The 19449-nt window shown below is 41.8% G+C and overlaps 2 protein-coding genes across 2 annotated transcripts in view; both read left to right on the top strand.

Moving 5' to 3' along the window:
• Positions 1-330: 330 nt before the first annotated feature.
• On the top strand, positions 331-16943 carry ATP6V0A2 (ATPase H+ transporting V0 subunit a2). Its single transcript, XM_064726774.1, has 20 exons — positions 331-529; positions 1854-1932; positions 2897-2994; positions 3429-3566; positions 3908-4008; positions 4647-4773; positions 5514-5596; positions 6688-6781; positions 7075-7287; positions 7830-7980; positions 9291-9430; positions 10155-10309; positions 11218-11308; positions 11606-11724; positions 12157-12367; positions 12500-12619; positions 13064-13183; positions 14336-14453; positions 14845-15016; positions 15899-16943. The coding sequence occupies exons 1-20, from the start codon at positions 413-415 to the stop codon at positions 15999-16001; spliced, it is 2550 nt and encodes an 849-aa protein (XP_064582844.1). The 5' UTR covers positions 331-412; the 3' UTR covers positions 16002-16943.
• A 526-nt stretch (positions 16944-17469) lies between these two features.
• DNAH10 (dynein axonemal heavy chain 10) overlaps positions 17470-19449 on the top strand; it is a 53027-nt gene continuing 51047 nt past the window's right edge. The window contains exons 1-4 of the mRNA XM_064727166.1: positions 17470-17707; positions 18005-18097; positions 18564-18679; positions 19108-19276. Of these exons, the coding sequence (XP_064583236.1) occupies positions 17491-17707; positions 18005-18097; positions 18564-18679; positions 19108-19276 (595 nt within the window). The 5' untranslated portion in view covers positions 17470-17490. The remainder of the gene's footprint in view (positions 17708-18004; positions 18098-18563; positions 18680-19107; positions 19277-19449) is intronic.

Genomic DNA, 19449 nt, shown 5'->3' with positions numbered 1-19449 from the left:
GTGCCCCTGCCCACGGCAGGAAGGGCTGGGACTGGGGGATATTAATTAAATCCATTCCAAGCCCACACGGTGCGGCTCTGGGGCAATGCTGCTCTGCAGGGCCAGGACTTGGGCTCGCTGATGCTTCTCGTCCCTTCCGACTCAGCATTTCTGTGATTCCATGATGTTCTCTCAGTCCTGCATTTCCCCTCGGTCAGCGCGCCCGCTGCCGTTCCCGGTGGCTCCGCCGGCGGTGCCCGAGCCCGCCCCGCGCCGCCGCCGTTGGGGCCGCGCTCTGCGGCCGTTCCCCGCCCGTTCCCGCCCCGGAAGCGGCAGCCGGGCCCGCTCCGCCCCGCCATGGCCGCCCCCGGGCCGCGCTCCGCCCGCCCGCCGCGCTGAGCCCCGCGCCGGGAGCCCCGGGCCGGCCGCCGCCATGGGCGCGCTGTTCCGCGGCGAGCCCGTGTGCCTGGCGCAGCTCTTCCTGCAGAGCGGCTCGGCCTACGAGTGCCTCAGCGAGGTGGGCGAGCGCGGCCTGGCCGAGTTCCGAGACGTGAGTACCGCCGGGGCCCTGCGGGGCAGCGCGGGGGCTGAGGGGGCCCGGCCTGAGGGCCGAGCCGGGCCCGGGGCCGCTGTTGGGATGATGCGGGCTCGGCCCCCATGGGCCGGTGGAAGCTGCTTTTATTGCCGTCTTTCCGCGACTCCGACAGGCAGGTGTATGGGCCGTCCCTGTGTGGCGCTCGCCTGGAAGCAGGATGGCAGAATTGTTAGGGCTGAAGGGATCTGTGGAGATCAGCCAGTCCAAGCCCTGCCAAGGCAGGGTCACACCGAGGGGTGACACCGGCACGGGTGGGGGCATGAGTGATGGGGAGTCAGTGTGGAGCCCCGGCCTCCCCGGCACGCTCGGGAGCGATGCTTTGGGCTGGATGTACCCCACCTTTCTCACCTTACACTGGGGTCATTGGCAGCGAGATCCCGTGGGAGAGCCCCTGACCCAGCCGCAGCCTCAGTGCCTTCAGCCTGAGCGTGTGTGCCCAGCTGATGGCTCCATCCACCCCCGTGACAGACCCACAGACAGCTGCTCTGTAGCTTTATTGATGGCTGGTTCCTGTTCCTGGAGGAGCACTTCCATCGTGGAGGAATCTCCTGCCTAACATAAAGTTGGGTTGGGCAATAATTAGTCACGTCTCTGCGTTGTCTCGTCATAATTATATGATCTTTGCTTGCTGAGTGAGACTTTGGAATGTTTTCCAGATATACATTAGAAATGTAGCTTGTAAAATCGTTGCAGGGAAAGCTGGGAAGACTTAAATAAACAGCTAGTTGGTAAATATGGCAGGGAGGAGAAGGCAGATTTCTAAGAATGATTATATGAGTGTATGTTTAACACTTTGATGTCATTCTAGTTACCTGATACACCATTTGTTATAGAAACAATGCATTAGTGGTTCTGATTTAATAAGCTGGATAAGTAGTCAGAGATATTGCATGTTCATATTATGGGGATGTACATAAAATGTAATATTTCAGATAGACTGTGGAAATGCATCACAGAAAATTTGTTAAATGGTTTGTTAATTTGAAGTCACTAAGCAATATTTTAAAACTGTCAAAATAAGATTAGGAATGGTTTCTCCAGTAGACCTTGTTATTTTGTTGTTTGATTAAAACTAGCCAATGGCATGGATAATTCTGCTTTAATAAAACCAGCTTTGCTATTTGAAGACTTTGTAATCTTTTTAGGTTTTTGTGCCTTCTCAGCTGACAAGCACAGAGCTCATGCAAATTGTCTCCAGGAAGTTACAGGAACAGCTGTGGTTTTCTAGGGGAGGTTACTATTTCAAACCCCTAATAAGCATTTTGTCCTTCTCCTTCAGCTTAACCCAAATGTGAGTGTGTTTCAGAGAAAATATGTGAATGAAGTGAAGAAATGTGAAGAAATGGAAAGAATACTTGGTGAGCTTTATTTTCATGCCTGCAGTTTCTCATCTGTGGCATTACCAGAGTGGCACTACTGTGAAGGTTTCAGCTTCAGGGTTTTTTAACCCTCCCATGCTTTGTAAGCTGTGAAATTTACTTACACTAAATATAGATTTGGGGTTTTTTTATGCTCAGAGGTGAAGAACGGTTGCCAGTGTGTTGCTGATAAATAAATGAGGCTATTTCAGTGTTTACTACTTGAAACTCTGCTAGGCAAAGTGAAGCTTTACTGTAGATATTTCCTTGACTGTAAGATATTCCCTATTTCTTCACTTTGTGTAACTCAATGTTGTTGATTTTCCAGGCACCCTTAAAAATATCTCTAATTAATAATGGTTGTGTTCTCATGGTCATTAATGAACAGAGAAGGGTGGGCAGAGCATTACAGCCCAGCTGCAGATGCCTTCAGTGTATCCTGAGGAGAAGTTACAATTGAAGGATTCCTTGGATAGGAATCTCCCATCAGAGGCACGTGCTGGTGGTGCCAGCAGCTCTTTTGGCAGTGCCCCTGCCCAGTGTGAGTTGCATTTGTTGTCAAGGTTGCTTAAGCTGCTTTGTTTGAGCACTTTTGGGTCAGTGAGCAGCACAGTTGCAGCTTTAGCAGAAAGTGGCACCGTGCAGCAACAAAGAGGTTCTGTGGAATGGTAAAAGCTTCTTAGAAAATACTTGTTGGGAAAGAGAAGCCTCTGAACTTTGCTGGCTTCTGCAGACTTCCAAGGCAGGAATGGTTTGTGTGTTTTATCCCCACCACTCTCCAACATCTTCATTTTTGAAGACTTCTGTGTGAATTGTTGCTAAAATGAATGAATGAAACAGGCAGGGCTTTGATGCTGCAGTGTGATTAGCAGCATCAAGAGCAGCTGAAGGTCAACTCTGCAGCACTCTTGGAGGTGTAGGCAATGCAGTTTCCTTTCTGATGCTGTTTTTCTTCTCACTCCAGGGTATTTAGTACAAGAAATTAAAAAAGCAGATATTCCACTTCCTGAAGGAGATGTTGCTCCTCCTGCCCCCTTGATGAAACACATTTTAGAAATCCAGGTAACTCCACTAGACAGATGCCAAAGTCTTGGAACTTAATTTCAACCTTAATGACTTGTGTTTGATGTAGAAGCTTGTAAAACACTAATTTTGAATCTAATTTTGAATAACAGTCAGTTTTGTTGTAATTATATTAAAAGAATAAATGGATATCTTCCACCCTGTGCTACCTGCAGTCCTAATTCCAAGTCTGCATTATTTTGACCCAGACTGGGGGCAGAGCAGCACTCTGAACAGGTGTCAGTGCAGGATCAAGTGTACTCAGTACAGAGCAATCTGTGGCAGACTGAGGGGTAAAAGCTCTGGAGCTTTAATTAATTAAGAAATGGGAAACTCCTATCACTGTCATATTATTATGTGTTGAAAATGAATCCTCCTCTGTTTTCCAAAATCCTGTAACTCATTCTGTGTCTTTTCTTTACTTTGTATCTTAGGAACAGCTGCAGAAGCTGGAGACAGAATTGAGGGAAGTAACTAAAAACAAAGAAAAACTGAGGAAGAACCTGCTTGAACTGACAGAATACAAGTACATGTTACAGATCACACAGAATTTTGTCAGGAGAACACCTGAGGTATTGCTTGGGGGGTTTGACAGGGATTGTTGTTGTGTGGCATTGTTGTGATTTTTCCTGTAGAATTGCTTGAAAATGAAGGTGTAATTGTATTATTTTGCTGCATAAATTGTACTAAGAAATTTACACTGTAATTTTACAGCACTGACTATAATTGTTAAGAGCAGTGCACTTGAGATCAAGGATCTCTCTGTTGCCTCAACACAGAAATGAGTTTTATATTTTTAATTAAACCATTTACCTAATTACCTTTTCTTTCTTATAATAATAATGAAACGAGAGGTTGTTTTTTTTTTTTTTTTTCCTGGAAGCAATGAATATTCTTTCTTTTTATTTGCTAGTATGAATCCCATTTACATGGGAATTTTGAAGAATTTCCTTCAGTGGAGAATGAGCCGTTGGTGGATTTCAACCGCACGCACAGACTGAGCGCCTCGCTGGGGTGGGTATGGCAGGGGCTCCATGAGGGGCTCTGAGGGATGAGTTGTTCTCTCAAAACTTGGCCTGTGGTGGTTTCAGCTGTGCCAAACAGTTTTAGACAGGACAGGAGCCTGGTCTCAATGTACCTTTATCACAAACCCAGATAATTTGATGAGATAAACAGGACAGCATCCAAAAAAGCTGCCACAAAGCTTCCATCAAACCAATGACGTGTAAAGGAAAATCTCTAGATCAACACTTCTATTGTTTAAACTCTTTTTCTATGGTAAACACACAGTGTTTGAATCACCTGGCAGTGTAAATGTAACATCAGTTGTGTTGCCTTTGAAATGATGAATGGATACTGCTGTCTGTGGTGTTGTTATGAGAGGATATGTTCCAAGAAAAAATAAATAATCTCACAGAAATAACCAGTTAGGAGTAATTCTAGTTGTGTGCTCGGGTCTGTAGTCTGTTTATTTCACAAATAAAAATTTTATATACCAGCTGGTATTTTCTATACCAGTTACTTCCTGTTCAGGGTGATGCTTCCTTCCCTAGCCAGGGCAGATACTAAATTATTGTGGTGATGTACTCTGAATTTCCAGGTTTTTTTCCTTGTGCGTTTTATCTTATATTTCAATTTTTTCCTTTTCCTAGATTCATATCTGGGTTAGTTCACATAGCAAAGATTGAAGCATTTGAAAAAATGCTGTGGAGAGTCTGTAAAGGCTATCCCTTCCTTACCTATGCAGAGTTGGATAAGGCTCTGGAAGATCCAGATACAGTGAGTAAACATTGTCATGATCAATTTATTTTATTTGGAAGAATTGCTGCTCAAATCTGTCTGCAGTAAATGGAAATGATTTCCCAGTGTCCTTGGAGGAAAAACTATTTAGAAGTATTAGAATTTGTAAAGGTTGTAGAAGTGGGAATTAATTTGTCGTGGTTCAGCTTGAGGAGTGCAGAACTTCATTGTGGAATAGTGGTGACTTTATGATTGGCCTTGGTCAGAATACGTGGCAGAAGTGGCTGCTTGGATATTTATTAACCAGGTCTGTACAGTGCATTGCCTTTTAACAGCCATTCCACTTGTTCATTCAGTAGTTAAAAAAGAATCAAGTATAGCTAGTTTTCTGTCAAATTTTTTCTGTGAGCTTAACAAATTAATTTTTGTAAATCAATTACGGCAGCCTAATCTGTCGCCTTTTTTTTTTTTTTTTTGCTTGAATTCTAATTTGTTACCTTTTTAAAAGACTCTTTTCTTACTAAGAATTCTGAGACAGTAAAATATATTGTCTCGTTGATTTTCCCTGGATACTTTTTCTGCTTTTCTCTAATATTAAAACCAAAGAAAGAGATACTGTCACAGTTGAATTTTATTATTTGATCTTCAGTAACTGATGGAAGATTAATTATATTAACACAGCTTTTTCTAGTTCAGCTTTGTTATTTAGCTCTGTTATTATGTCACAGAGGAATTGCTGGTTAAAACATAATCCAGCTTTACTTTTTAATGTTTTTTAGGGTGAAACCACTAAGTGGGCTGTGTTTTTAGTGTCCTATTGGGGTGAACAAATCGGTCAAAAAGTTAAGAAGATTTGTGACTGGTAAGAAGTAAATCTAATATATTTACATTCCTTTATACCTGGGGTATTTTCTGGTTAGTTTTCCCCTTGCACCCCATTTTAAAAAGTGTTAATTTTTACACAAGCTTTTTGTGTTGAATTTGTTCCTCCCCTTGTTGCACCCAGCTCTATAATTACGCAGTGTACAAATAAACACATGAGTCATTTCCCTTGCAGTCTTTACCGAGTACAGGCAAAATGCTGCCTGTGAGTTGAGCGTGTTGCAGGTTGTGGGGTTGTGTTGCAGAGTGGCTGTGGCAGGGCTGGGCTGCTGTGCTGTGCTGGGGTTTGGCCCTGAGCACAGCCCTGTGTCCCCAGCTATCGCTGTCACGTGTACCCCTACCTGTGGGATCTCAGCACCTCAGCACTGAGGTGTCACCGAGAGCACCCTTGGGGGGCTCGGGAGTCCTGGAATGTTCCAGAAGTGTCTGGTGGCTGGACTTTGATCCTACACAGGAGACGACACCTGTATGAGGATAGGAGGGTTTCACCGGGGTGAATGGTGAAGGGATTGGTTAATTAGAGAGTGAAACACAGGGTTTAGGATTTCTGTACAGGGGGGTTTAGAGAAGTAAGATGGAGGAATTGGGGCGTGTCCTGTCCTTCTTCTTCTTCTTCTCCTCCATCTTCTGTGGTGATGGTGGCACTTTGGGATTGGTCATTACTGAAAGTGCACCGGGCAATAAGGGTGAAAGGTATTGGGGAAAAATGATAAATATTGTACACGTAACTTTGGGTATAAAGATAGGTGACCGCCCGGAGGGCAGGGAGTGTGCTCATGGCTGGCTGCTGAGCAGAGCTCTGTCGGGCCGAGAGAAAATCTTTTAGATAAACAATTAATAAACACCGAGACCGAGAAAAGAACTGAAGCCTCTTCTCGTCCTTTGAAACGCGGGCTGCCCCAAGGCCACCCCGGGCCTTTCCAGGCCATCCAAACAGCCGAAAACCGGACAACTGGCGTCCCTGGGTGGGCTCGAACCACCAACCTTTCGGTGAACAGCCGAAAGTTGCCCAGGGCTGGGCTGCTGTGCTGTGCTGGGGTCTGGCCCTGAGCACAGCCCTGTGTCCCGCAGCTATCGCTGTCACGTGTACCCCTACCCCGACACCACCGAGGAGCGCCAGGCCGTGGTCGAAGGACTCAACGTTCGTATTCAGGATCTTGAAACTGTGAGTAAAGAACAGATTTCCTCTTGCACCGTAGGAAATCATTTAATGAATCACAGTGTTAAATATAATTTCTAACATACATGCAGCTTTGGAGCTGATGGGACAGTAAGTTGTGTCCCTGGCCTCGTGTTGCACATATCTGTTAAACCTCACAGCACTTCTGTTTTCAGCAAAAGCTTGTTTGCTCTCCTAAAAGCATGGCCCAGCACTGGACATGTTCAAGCTGCTCTTCTGTGATCAGCACAGCCACTGTCACATTCTCAGTGAGATCTCTGTTTTTTCCTCAAACCAAGGTGCTGAATAAAACTGAGGAATACTTGCGCCAGGTCTTGTATAAAGCATCAGAATCCATCTATACTTGGGTTATCCAAGTGAAGAAGATGAAAGCCATTTACCACGTCCTCAACCTGTGCAGTTTTGATGTCACAAATAAATGTTTAATTGCTGAGGTTTGGTGTCCAGTGGCTGATCTGCAGAACTTGCGCCATGCATTGGAGGAAGGCTCAGTAAGTCACCTGAAGGCTCACTGATGTTAAAGCTTTTATCTTGAGCTAATTATGCATGTAAGGAAAGAAAATATTTATTAACAATAGACTAAGAGTAGGCACAGACAGATCTGGGTCTCCGTATAAAACAATTTTTTGTAATTGCAGCCTTTATTTACTGTTGTGTGTAGTATTTTGGTTTTTTTCTTGAATAACTTCTGTATTGGACCTGAGTCCAGCTGGGCCTACAGTTATTTGCAGTCATGCAGAAGATGCCAGTTCCCTTGCATTGGTTTTTGTTTTATAAGAGAAAATGGTAATAACAAATCTTTTTTTTTTTATAATATTGTGACTGTTCAGTCTCATCTGATACTTGATATGAAGTAAGAATTAGAACACTGTGCATAATCTGTTTTTAGAGGTGGTGCAAAGGAATAAATGTTAAACTTGGGGCATAATTTAATGGCATTTTTGGATCAGTGAAACTGCTGATAGAGCAGACATTTTCACTTTGATTAGATTAACACAGGTCTAACACAAATATATCTTCTGTCTGTAATTAGAGGAAGAGTGGAGCTACAATTTCCTCATTCATGAATACCATCCCAACCACACAACCTCCTCCAACTTTGATACGTACCAATAAATTCACCTCAGGGTTCCAGAACATCGTTGATGCCTATGGAGTTGGAAGCTATGGGGAAGTTAATCCAGGTTGGTCCTTCTGAAAGCTGAGCTCTGAGCTGTGCTGCCATTGCTGCTTGCCTTGATACCTTGCTGAAGGCCAAATGGTGACAGTCATACTGCTTGTTAGTAGCTGTTTTAAAATTTCAGTAGCTCATCAAAAGCACAAACAGGGCTCCAAGCAGCAAGATGGGATTTGGTTTTGCTGAGTTATTTTATCATGAATGGTGGTGGTAATAACTGTGGTAATAACTGTAATTATTACAGTTATATATATATAGTAATAATATAATATTATAGTTATATTATATATAACTATATATAATATATATAGTTATATATATATTATTATAATAATATATAGTAATAATATAACTGTAATAATGTAATAATTATTACAGTTATATATATATGCAGTAATACAGTGGTAATAACTGTATAATTTTTGTTCTATATGTTTTACTTTGGGTAAGGAAGATATTTAGGAGAAAAAAAGAAAACTGGTAATTGATCTTGCTGACGTGTGGAGCTCACAACTTGAAAAATTCAGCTTGTTGTATTGCCCACTTTAATATATACTTGTAGCTATGTTGACTGGGTCATTCTGCACAGGAGAAAGTACCTCATAATACAGACCTGAAATACCCACAGAGGAAGAACTGTTTGGTTGGGTTTTATTTACTGGGCTCACAGGATTGTCCTCAGCATTGTCAGCTATTGAAGTTGGAGGGAGACGACCCACCTTGCATTGGTCAGCATCGACTCCACTTTATTGATCAATCAGGCACTTATTATAACAGTGTTAATTCACTTCATGCATATTGCAAAATCTGAGCTCACAATAGGTCAGAGATAACACACCAACTCCTCCTTATGTTTCCAATACCAAGATTTGGGTTCTCAAAATTATTCTTGCTTTCCCAAAACAGCCAAAGATAGAACATCCACTTGTTATGAGAAAGCTGCCTGAGAACTCTGATGTGCAAGGCTCTCAAGGCCTTCATGTTTGTCACTTTTACCTGTAGTTAAAAATAACCTGAGAACCTCTGCTGTTCACAGAAACAGGCTGTGAGAACCTGCTCCTCACAGCTGCCTTCTAAGCCATCTCTGAAAAAATCTCCAACAGTCAGCTACTGCTCGACTGTGAAGTTGTCATTGCTGCACAATAAACAAGCTTTAAACTGAGTTAAATTTACAGTGTGGGGGAAAGGGCTGTGAGTAGGGGATGAAATGTCTTTCAAACTTAAAAACTGTGAGAGATTTGAGTGTGGGATTGCTTGGGGCTGTGCAGGCAGGACACACTCTGTGTGCTGGGCTGAAATGTGCGTGTTGCCCTGCAGCTCTCTACACCATCATCACGTTCCCCTTCTTGTTCGCGGTCATGTTTGGAGACTTCGGGCACGGGCTGCTCATGTTCATATTTGCACTCCTGACAATACTGTATGAAAACCACCCCAGGTTAAAAAGAGCACAAGATGAGGTAAAAGGAATTTCAAATTATTTACTTTCCATCCAGCCAGATAATTTGAATAGACATGGTTTCTGAAAAGTACTGTTTTTTTGCATGGGTACTTAATTAGGCTTTTTTCCATTCCTTTAGGAGTTTCTCTGTTTAAAGACCCCATATTCCATGAGATTAATGTAATATTTTAAACTATGCACTTGGAAGAGCAGAAATGATCAAGTTGTAATGAAAGAATTAGAAAAAAATTAAGGTTTTAAGCTTGTCTACTTCTACCTGGACTACTCAGTGATGTGTTTTACAGGATGTCATTCCAGTGGCAATGTGAGGAGAAAATTATTTTCCAAGTTCTACCTTTTATTGTTTATAAAAAGAGTTGCAGTTTGAGATTTATTAAACTTCACTTAAATTTTTAAACATACAGGTTGGAATGCAGGAACACCTGCATCTCTCATTAGAATTATGTTCAATTAAGAATGCCTGCAAATGTGTAATTTCTTGTAAAGTAGTCTCAGGAAGGAAATGGCTTAAAAAGACCCTTTCTTAATCTAAGGATGCTGGTGATAAAAGTTTCAGTGTGGGTCATGGGAGCTCATATTCCTTAATGACTGTTCACAAATAAATTTTAGTTTTTAGAAGTCTTTATGTGTCCAAAAATGTGTTTCTCTTAGACATGTCTAGCCAACCTTTTCCCACCTAACAGATGATATTCTGTTTTTTCTTTTTTCCTCAATACTGACAGATAATGAAAATGTTATTTGAAGGCCGATATGTGATATTGTTAATGGGGCTCTTTTCTATATACACTGGATTGATCTATAATGACTGTTTTTCAAAGTCAATAAATATATTTGGATCTGGATGGAATGTGTCAGCAATGTATGAAAAGGTTTGGAGGTGAGCAGCATGTTTGGTGTGCCATTAAACCAGAGATGTATTTCCTGCAGCAGTTCAACCCTTTTGTTCACATGCTTTACTATCCTGTTATGGTTTATCTTTCCATTGATGTTTTAGTTTTTATTTTCTAGATGTGTTTGTATGTCTATATAAAGATTTTCAGAGGAATAGAAAACACAGGTCTAGTTTTGGACTTACTTGTCCTAGGTCATGCTTCTGGAATGAATAGCAGAGTGGCATTTGCCTCTACGAAAAGAAATTAACTATTAATGAAGTAAATTAATTACCTGGCAATCATTAGTCTCTGCACAGCTTTTCTAGATAATAAAAAAAAATAGTCTATATGAGTTGCCAAATCTGCTTTTTCTCAGAGTGGGATAACCTCACTGATTTGAGGTCTCGTTACTCTTTGGTATTTAAATCTCCTGGTGCTTTCCAAAACAGGATGTGGCTTCAAAGAGTCAAGACCACTGGCTAAAGATTTGAACGAGTTTTGTGTGCTGTGATAATGAAAAACTACAAAAATAAAGTAGAAACTTCCCCAAATGCAAAACAGAAAAAAGGTAGCAATTATTCTTTGGGTGTTTGACAGTGAATTTCATGCAAAAGCAAACTGAACTTCTAAAATGAAACTTTGAGTTCTAGGGGAATGTGGAATAAAATCCATAAACTTTGTTTTGAGAGACAGTGAATGTGAGTTAAGCCCAGATTGTGAGGTTCTAGGTGGATTTTTTTTTTCTATTGATTGTATTAGTCAGGAGTTTTGTGCTTAGAAACTCTTACACTCTTTTAAAGTGTGACAGGGGGTGAGTTAAGTAAAGGAAAGCAGGAGCAGTGTCCTGCAGAACTGAAAGTATATTGTCATTATGTTTAAAGTGTCAAATCTGAGTGTTTTTCTTTCACTGCAGTGATAAGGATGTGGAAGATAATCGATATTTAGCACTGGATCCAAATGTTTCTGGTGTCTACAATGGAGTTTATCCCTTTGGAATTGATCCAGTGAGTTTCATTCTTTTTAATTATCCACTTGTGATGATCACTCTTTGTCCATTAGATTTTGGTATGTGTATAAGTAAGATAAATCTGACTAAGAAAAAAATACATTTCTGATAGTATTCTCTGTTCAACAATATATTTTCTTCTGACAAGTCAAAGACTGAACTATTTTTACAAAACTCAAATTTCAGTTGTGACCTCCATTTGAGGTAGAATTCTGGTCCCCAGCTGAAAATGGATACTGGTTTATTCCTCCTGTTATGGTGTTCATCAGTGCTGGTTTGGTGTTTTCTTCTTCAGATATGGAATTTGGCAAGCAACCGTCTCACTTTTCTGAATTCATTCAAAATGAAAATGTCTGTGATCTTCGGAGTGACTCACATGACATTTGGAGTTATATTGGGGCTGTTTAACCACGTGTAAGTACAAGAAGTTAAAATAATAGCAACATTGTATTTTTTGTCAGGTCTGGGATGATTACAGTTTATCTTGTAAGAGAAATTGGCATTACTGTTAGAGAACAGAATAAGAGTAATTGAGAAAACTGTTCTTATAAAAAGACAATAATGGAGAGGTTCTCCTTCACATATGTAAGATGGTGGTTCTACACCATACTAAAAAATCACAAAACAAATTAATGCAAGACTTTATTTCACTTGTTGGTAAATAAAAATACATGCCTCTTACAGTTTTTATTTCCACTGAAATACCTGATAAAATTTCACTGAATAAAAAGAAATCAGCTCTGGATTGTAATCTCAGTCTTGCTGTTTAAAAGTGCTTTGTTGTATTGAAATTATATTTGGGCTGTGGTGGTAAAACTTTATTTTTTCCACATTTCTACCTTTCAGGCATTTCAAGAAGACCTATAATATTTATTTGGTTTTTATTCCTGAACTTTTATTCATGTTGTGCATATTTGGCTACCTGGTGTTCATGATCTTCTTTAAGTGGTTGGCATACTCTGCAGAGAACTCCACAGCTGCCCCCAGTATTCTGATACAATTTATTAACATGTTCCTGTTTCCTAGTGGTGAAACAAAGAGCTTCTTCAATGGCCAGGTGAGTAATGCTCTTCCAAGCTTTTGGAAATCCTGTGTTCCCTATGCAGATAATACTTTAAAGGAAAAGGGGATGGCTTTTCCTACTGTGGATTTTGTGATCTAACCTAATTTTCCTCCCTCCCACCAACAGATTCCTCTGCAGAAGCTTTTAGTTGGTGTTGCTTTTCTTTGTGTTCCTGTAATGCTGCTTGGGAAACCACTTTATTTGTTCTGGTTGCACAGCGGAGGCCGAGGCATAAGAATGTACAGGGTAAGGACTGGAGGGCACTCACACATTTCCTCAGTGCTGCAGAGCTCAGCTGCTGCTTTGCTGCCCAGAGTGTGTCCCTGTGGGTATTTCAGAGAATGGCTTGGGTTGGAAAGGAGCTTAAAGCTCATCTCATTGCAGCCTCTGTGGTGGGCAGGGACACCTCCCAAGATTGCTCCAAACCCTTCCAGCCTGGTCTCCAGGGATGGGGCAGCCACAGCTTCTCTGGGAAACTGTGCCAGGGCATCACCACCCTCATGGGAAAGAATTTCTTCTGTATATCTATATTCAGTTTGAACCCATTACTCCATGTCTTACCAAGACTGAAATGCATAATAGTACTTCATTCCTCTAAATCTTTTTGCCTTTGCCTGTGACTACTTCAAGTAAATTTAAAAAATGACAGTGGCAGCCTGCTTGAAGAGATAATCCATTCCCATTTTGCAGAGTGGCTACAAGCTTATCCGGAAAGAAAGTGAGGAAGAGCTTTGTCTCCTGTCATGTAATGATCTCGAAGAAGGTGTCACTCACTCAGACAGTGAGCACAGAGAGGGGGATGCAGAGGAGGTAATGGTTTTATTTATCTCTGGTTTCTATGTTCTTAAAAGCAAATTAGAAGTGGGCAGTCAATAGATAACCTACACTATGAGCTGAGCAGGTTTGAAGAAACTCAGCTGAGACTTTATGAAGACCTTGATGCCCAAATGCAGTTTACTTATAGTTATTTGTTGCTATTTTATCATTATTTTCTGGTATTTTCAGACTATTACAGTAAACCACAACCTATCTGTAGTAGAGAAGAGAAAGAATGTTTTGTTTGCAGTTAAGACACTGCATCTAGGAGTACAGGTTTTCTTATATTGAAGAGTGGGGTAAAAATCCTGGGTTTTGTTGAGTTTATGGATTCTTAAACTTGAAGCAAGGAGATGACTGTTAATTAATCTTGGCTTTTCAACTGGACAAAAGTCTTTCTGTGTCTGCAAATTACATCTTGTTTTGAGGATTATTGCTAATGGGGATTGGGGCAGCATTCCCAGTCCCCACCCACTGCTCCTGCTAAGTTTGGGCAAATCTTGAAAGGTCTGGGCAGATTCCACTGATTCCATGTGAATTGAAAGACAAAGAATTGCTTCAACTTCCTAATGTGCAGAATATGTATAGTTCTTGTCTCACTGGAGTAGTGGACTCTTGTTTCTTGTGTATAGAAAATACAAGAATTATTTACTCAAAATGTGTTATACAAAGTGTTGAAATTTTCAGTAATATCAGTTTTGAAACTCTTTATTCATTACAAGTATTTATATTTAGAACTTACAATATTAGTGTGATTATCTTTCTATCAGTAGCATTACTTAAAATTACCCCTGCTTTTAAAGATGAAAAAATTGATATTTTAGACTTAGAATTTTAATAGAATGGGAATTAGAACTGGTTATAGTACTTAAAGTTTTCAAGAACTAGATAATATTCCTTCTGGAAACCATAAATTGCATTAGTTTTTATTTATCAACAAGGTTACACTGGAAAACTATAGCATCTGATTTTTTAAAATATTATCTCTGTAATAAGGATCTTCTACATGGCACACTTTTTTGCTTGATATAAAATCAATTTATTACCCTTCAGTGGAATTCTTCCTCCATGTAATAAGGATTTGCAGATGAATGTTTTTGTTCTCTATATTGTTAAAATTGATACAAATGTATTTTTATCTTTTAGCTGGACTTTTCAGATGTTTTTATGAACCAAGCAATTCATACCATTGAATACTGCCTGGGATGCATCTCTAACACAGCCTCATACCTGAGACTCTGGGCATTGAGTCTTGCTCATGCACGTAAGTGGGGATGGGTTTTTTGATTTTTTTTTTTTTTGTTTTTTCCTACATCTGTATTTTTAATGCTGTTAGAGGGAGGCTGGCCTGTTCCATTGATACTAGTATGAAATGCACTTTTTCTTAATTTAAAAAAAAAATCCCTATTTCAACTAATCAGGATTTATGGAAGCCTCCAAACTAAAACTGTGACTTTATGTAAAATATTGCTCTCAGTGGGTCTGATTTTGACACTGAGGTGTATCTTTAAACATTTGAGGGGATGGGGGCAGCTCTCTGGGGAGGGGGTTGCTTATACTCCCATGTTCAGCAGGTTCTCCTCTGCTGGTTAAACGAGCAGGGCAGTGGGTGAGGGCACCAACATTAATTATGGCAACACTCTGGTTTTTGTTAGAGTTGTCAGAAGTTCTGTGGCAGATGGTGATGAGAGTGGGTCTGCGTGTGGATACCATGTACGGTGTCCTGCTGCTGATCCCTGTGATGGCATTCTTTGCTGTGCTGACAGTTTTTATTCTGCTGGTCATGGAGGGCCTTTCTGCTTTTCTCCATGCCATACGACTTCACTGGTACGTTCTCTTTTTCTATTTGCCACTTCAGCATATGCTGGCTTGTTAAAGGGGAATTTTTATGGCAAAATGTTAGGTGCCTTATTAAAAAGGCAAAGTGTAAAATTCAACAGCCTCATTGCTACTGAAATACATTTATTTAGTTATATTAATTACTTGTTAGTTGGATTTGATTGTTCCTCTGGGATATTTTCAGGGGATTCAAATATTGTATTGGCTTATGATGCATTTTAACTTCAACCACATTCACAAAGTCTAAGTACACTTGATTTGTAGTATTGCAGCTTTTCATAATGTAGAATATTAGTAACTTGGATAAGTATTTTTAGTTTCAGGCTGGTTATCTCACTATATGGTTTCAGTCCATTTATTTGGTTCAACAGAACATTTATATTAGTGAGTGGGGCTGCCAGCTCTAAAGTATTTTAATCCTTTCTTAGTCTTGGTATCACAAGCTCTGCACTTTGGAGTGGATTCAGAGCATGTTTAGTTTGAAATCTGGTGAAATTTACAACTTACACAAAGGCGTATGGTGACCAAAGACAGGAGGTAGAGCTAGGTACATGACAGATTGTCCTCATGATATTGCACACTTGCAAAACAATTGGCTGCAACTCACTCAGAAACAAATGAGTAAGCCAGAAGTAAGAAATGAGCCTTCACAGCCTGGTTTAGTGCCTGTGGGTCTCCTGAGAAACAGGAGTTAGACAATAAAAATAGTAAAGTTAGCCTGGGACTGTGATGGGAGGGTTAAATAGCTGCACAGAAAACAAATGAGAGGATTGGAGTTGGTTTTATTCAGCTTCTTGGGTTGCACAGTTCTGTCCCTTGATAACTAATTTTGGATTCATGAACAGTTTCTTGTTTTTTGTCTCGTTTCAGGGTGGAATTTCAGAACAAATTCTACTCCGGTGGAGGATACAAGTTTACGCCTTTCTCTTTTAAGCACATTTCTTTACATTTTAATAAAGATGGTGCGTTATAATTTGGCTGCTGTCAGCAGAAATGTTTGGAATTGCCTGCAAGTAACTGTGATTGGATCTTGCCTATGAATGGTTTCTTGTGGAACAAAGTGGTTTTCACTGATTGCCTTATAATGCAGCCAAACAATTCTGTAAAACATACCTCCCATAGAAAGACATAGCAGATCTGGAGCATCTTGTAAAATATATAGATATAAAATGTACATTTTTCTCTTGATGAACTAATGTTGTAAATTAATTTTATTCTTAAAAAAAAAAAAAAAAAAAGTTACTGCTTGTCCTGAAACCCATGTAAGCATTTTTTGAGTCTCTTTATCACTTTTAAGTTATCTGAAAGACTTTTCATTATATTAAATATTCATTACTAATCACATACTCAACCCAGCTGCATCTTGAGCACTTTGGGAACCTTTCAACAATGCAATAGGAGCAATGTTCTGTTTTCAGTCTGTATTCCAGGATGATTATGAAGTGTAAATTTATACACACCAATGCAATGTGCTCGTTTTTGGCCATATTTAAAATTGCACTGGAAATGTTATCTCTTCATTCTGGGTTCTGCTTAGAGTTACTACTTTAAGCTTTCGGAAGCCACACTGATATTTATATTTATATTTAATGTTATGGAAGAAGGCAGGATTTACAAGTATTACTCTTCTTTTTTCCACTGTAGTGAGGAAAAACTTTTGCACATGGAATAAAGAATTGGCCTCAGTCCCTGTTTCTGTTTTGGCTCTAAGGACACAGAAAGGGCACTCCCTGATGGCGTAGAACCAAATTTATACTGCATAGGTGGACAGGGGTCGTTTTATATTATTTTTGTATCAGTGTGAAAATGGGGATATTGCCATGATATTTTAACATCTGTGCCATACGAACAGCACAAATTAAATTTTGCACTTGTTTCATACAGAATTCCCAATAAAGCCTCGTTTGCGCTGTGCCGAGCGGGCCCCGTGTTTGTCCGTACCCTTTTCGCTGCCTCAGGCGCCGCTTTTCCCCTGAGGGGCGGCCGGCGCCGAGGGGAACCGGCGGGCGCTGAGGGGAAACGAGCGGCCGTGAGGGGCGGCCCGTGCCGAGGGGAACGAGCGCTCGTGAGGGGCGGCCCGTGCCGAGGGGAGCGAGCGCTCGTGAGGGGCGGCCCGTGCCGGGGGGAGCGAGCGCTCGTGAGGGGCGGCCCGTGCTAAGGGGAGCGAGCGGCCGTGAGGGGCGGCAGGTGCTGAAAGGCACGAGCGCTCGTGAGGGGCGGCAGACGCTGAGGGGGACGAGCGGCCGTGAAGGGCGGCCGGTGTTGAGGCGAACGAGCGGCTGACGCCGAGGGCAAGCAGTGCGGCCGGTGTTGAGAAGAAGGAGCGGTAGCGCGGGGCGGGCTCTGTACGGGAGTACGGCCGCTCGAGGCGCCTCCTGAGGCGGGCTGAAGGCGGGCAGCAGCCGTCGCTCCACCCCGCACCGTTGCCGTGGCCACCGGGAGGCGTCGGGCCGGTTGCCGCCATGAGCCTGGACGACGTGCGGGTGCGGTGGCTGCGGGACCGAGCGCTCTCCCTGCTGGGTCTGAGCGATCCGGCGCCTTTCGAGGAGCTGCTGAGCCGCGGCGAGGATGCGCGGGTCGTGCTGCGCTTCTTCGGCCTTGGCGCCGAGGGCGGCGAGGATGCGAGCGGGGCGGGCGTGGCGCTGCTGCTGCTGCGGGCCGAGCGGCCCGGCCCGGCCGGTGAGGAGCGGGCGGGAGAGGGAGAGAGTGCCCCTGCCCCGGCCCGTTGAGCTCTCCCTGGGCACTGAGCTCTTTCCCCCTCCCTCAAACCCCTCTTCGTCCCATCTGCTGAGTCGCAGCTCCTGGCCCCTATTTTTACCCCTTTTCCTGGCTTTCCGTCCCTTGGGCTGTGTTCTCCTGAATCCCTTCTATAGTGTCCGTTTCTAGAATGTTGTCCCCTCTATTTGTGGGATTTGCATCATCACTCTGCATCGTTATATCAAGCTTTCCTCCCATTTTGCATTTGTGCACTTGCAGGTGGCGCGAGTGAGCGTTTTTATGTGGCTTTTAATGAAATTCCTGAAGAATTTGTGTCAGATTCTACTGTGTATTTTCTGAGAGACACCAAAGGTATGTTCCCTGAAGAACTGCAGCCTCAGCGTTTTCAGTTTTGCGTTAAACAGCACCTCCCATTGTGAAGATATGATAGAGACAGGGACTCAGGATAGTGCACATCCAACTTATTTAACCCCAGCCAGGGCTGGGGGTGCTTTGTCATTTAACAGCATTTCTGTGCAAGATTTTCCTCCTCTGTCTGTCGAGTAAGAGTTCAAATCAAGCCGCTGTTCTTTTGAACAGAAAACGATATTCTAAATATCAGGCTGACTTGTAAAGACTTAGAACCAGGTGATTATGCTGAAGTATTTTTCTGCCCTTTCTGAAAATGCATTTGCACTATTAAAAGCAGCACTAGTTTTGAACATGACTTGCACCAAACCTAGTAGTGTTTTATTGGAGTTTTAACTTATTATGAAAGCGACTTTATAATTTCTGTATCAATTAACTAGATTTATACTAATTTTTTGCATATGTTTAGAAACAGTTCCTGTACCTAAAGACCTGACTGAAGCTAATGAGATTCTTCCTCGAGTGATAAAGTCTGGGATGCTGACTGATGATACTCTCTTGATGCTGAAGAATGCCATCTCACAGGTAAACGAGTGACAGCTTTTATATATGGAATCTTGAGTGTTTCTAGGTGTGATTTGCCTATTTAGTATTATATGGACTATGCATAATAAATATTAATATTTAATAAGTGACCTTCATATGCCAAAATGAAATATTTGTGAATGCTTATTTGATATTTTGTTTCCCAGTTTTTCGCCCTATTTGGGAATTGTTTAAGAGTGTGACACCAGACACCTCTATTTCTGTGCTCAGACTTTCATAAAGTCATGCTGGAGCTATTCCCCTGCAGAACTTGAGGCAGAGAGAATCATGCTGAGGATGTGAAATGGAAGGAGACACACTTAAATTAAATTTAAGAACAATGTCTAATGGTTAAGTGAATTGCTTGTAAGCTTTTTTTTTTTTAATATGAACCATCTAATCTGTGGCACCTGTTTCAATCCTATCAGTCTTCACCAGCTCCCTCCCATGGTCAGCAGCAGACTGAGAAAACTTCTTTTGATTCAGACAGTGAAAACTCAGATTCTGAAGCAGTTAAATTACCTGAGACCGAGCCTAGAAAGTCAGTGGAGTCAGTGGAAAGTCTAACGGGGAGTGAAACTCAGCTGATCATACCAGGTGAGGGGAATGTTGCCTCTGCCAGCACTGTGGTGATTGGAGCACAGGGCAGTGGAACGAGGTTCACCTGAGAGGGGCTTTCTGTAGAATAACAGATTTGATTAAAGCTGCTCTTTGCTGATACCACCTGTGCTTTTCCTGCCTGAAGCATAGCAGGCAGCGTGGAGAAATGG

This window comes from Zonotrichia leucophrys, chromosome 15, assembly GCF_028769735.1.
Source record: "Zonotrichia leucophrys gambelii isolate GWCS_2022_RI chromosome 15, RI_Zleu_2.0, whole genome shotgun sequence".
NCBI classification, from domain to species: Eukaryota; Metazoa; Chordata; class Aves; order Passeriformes; family Passerellidae; genus Zonotrichia; species Zonotrichia leucophrys.
This window is presented reverse-complemented; position numbering and strand designations above follow the sequence as displayed.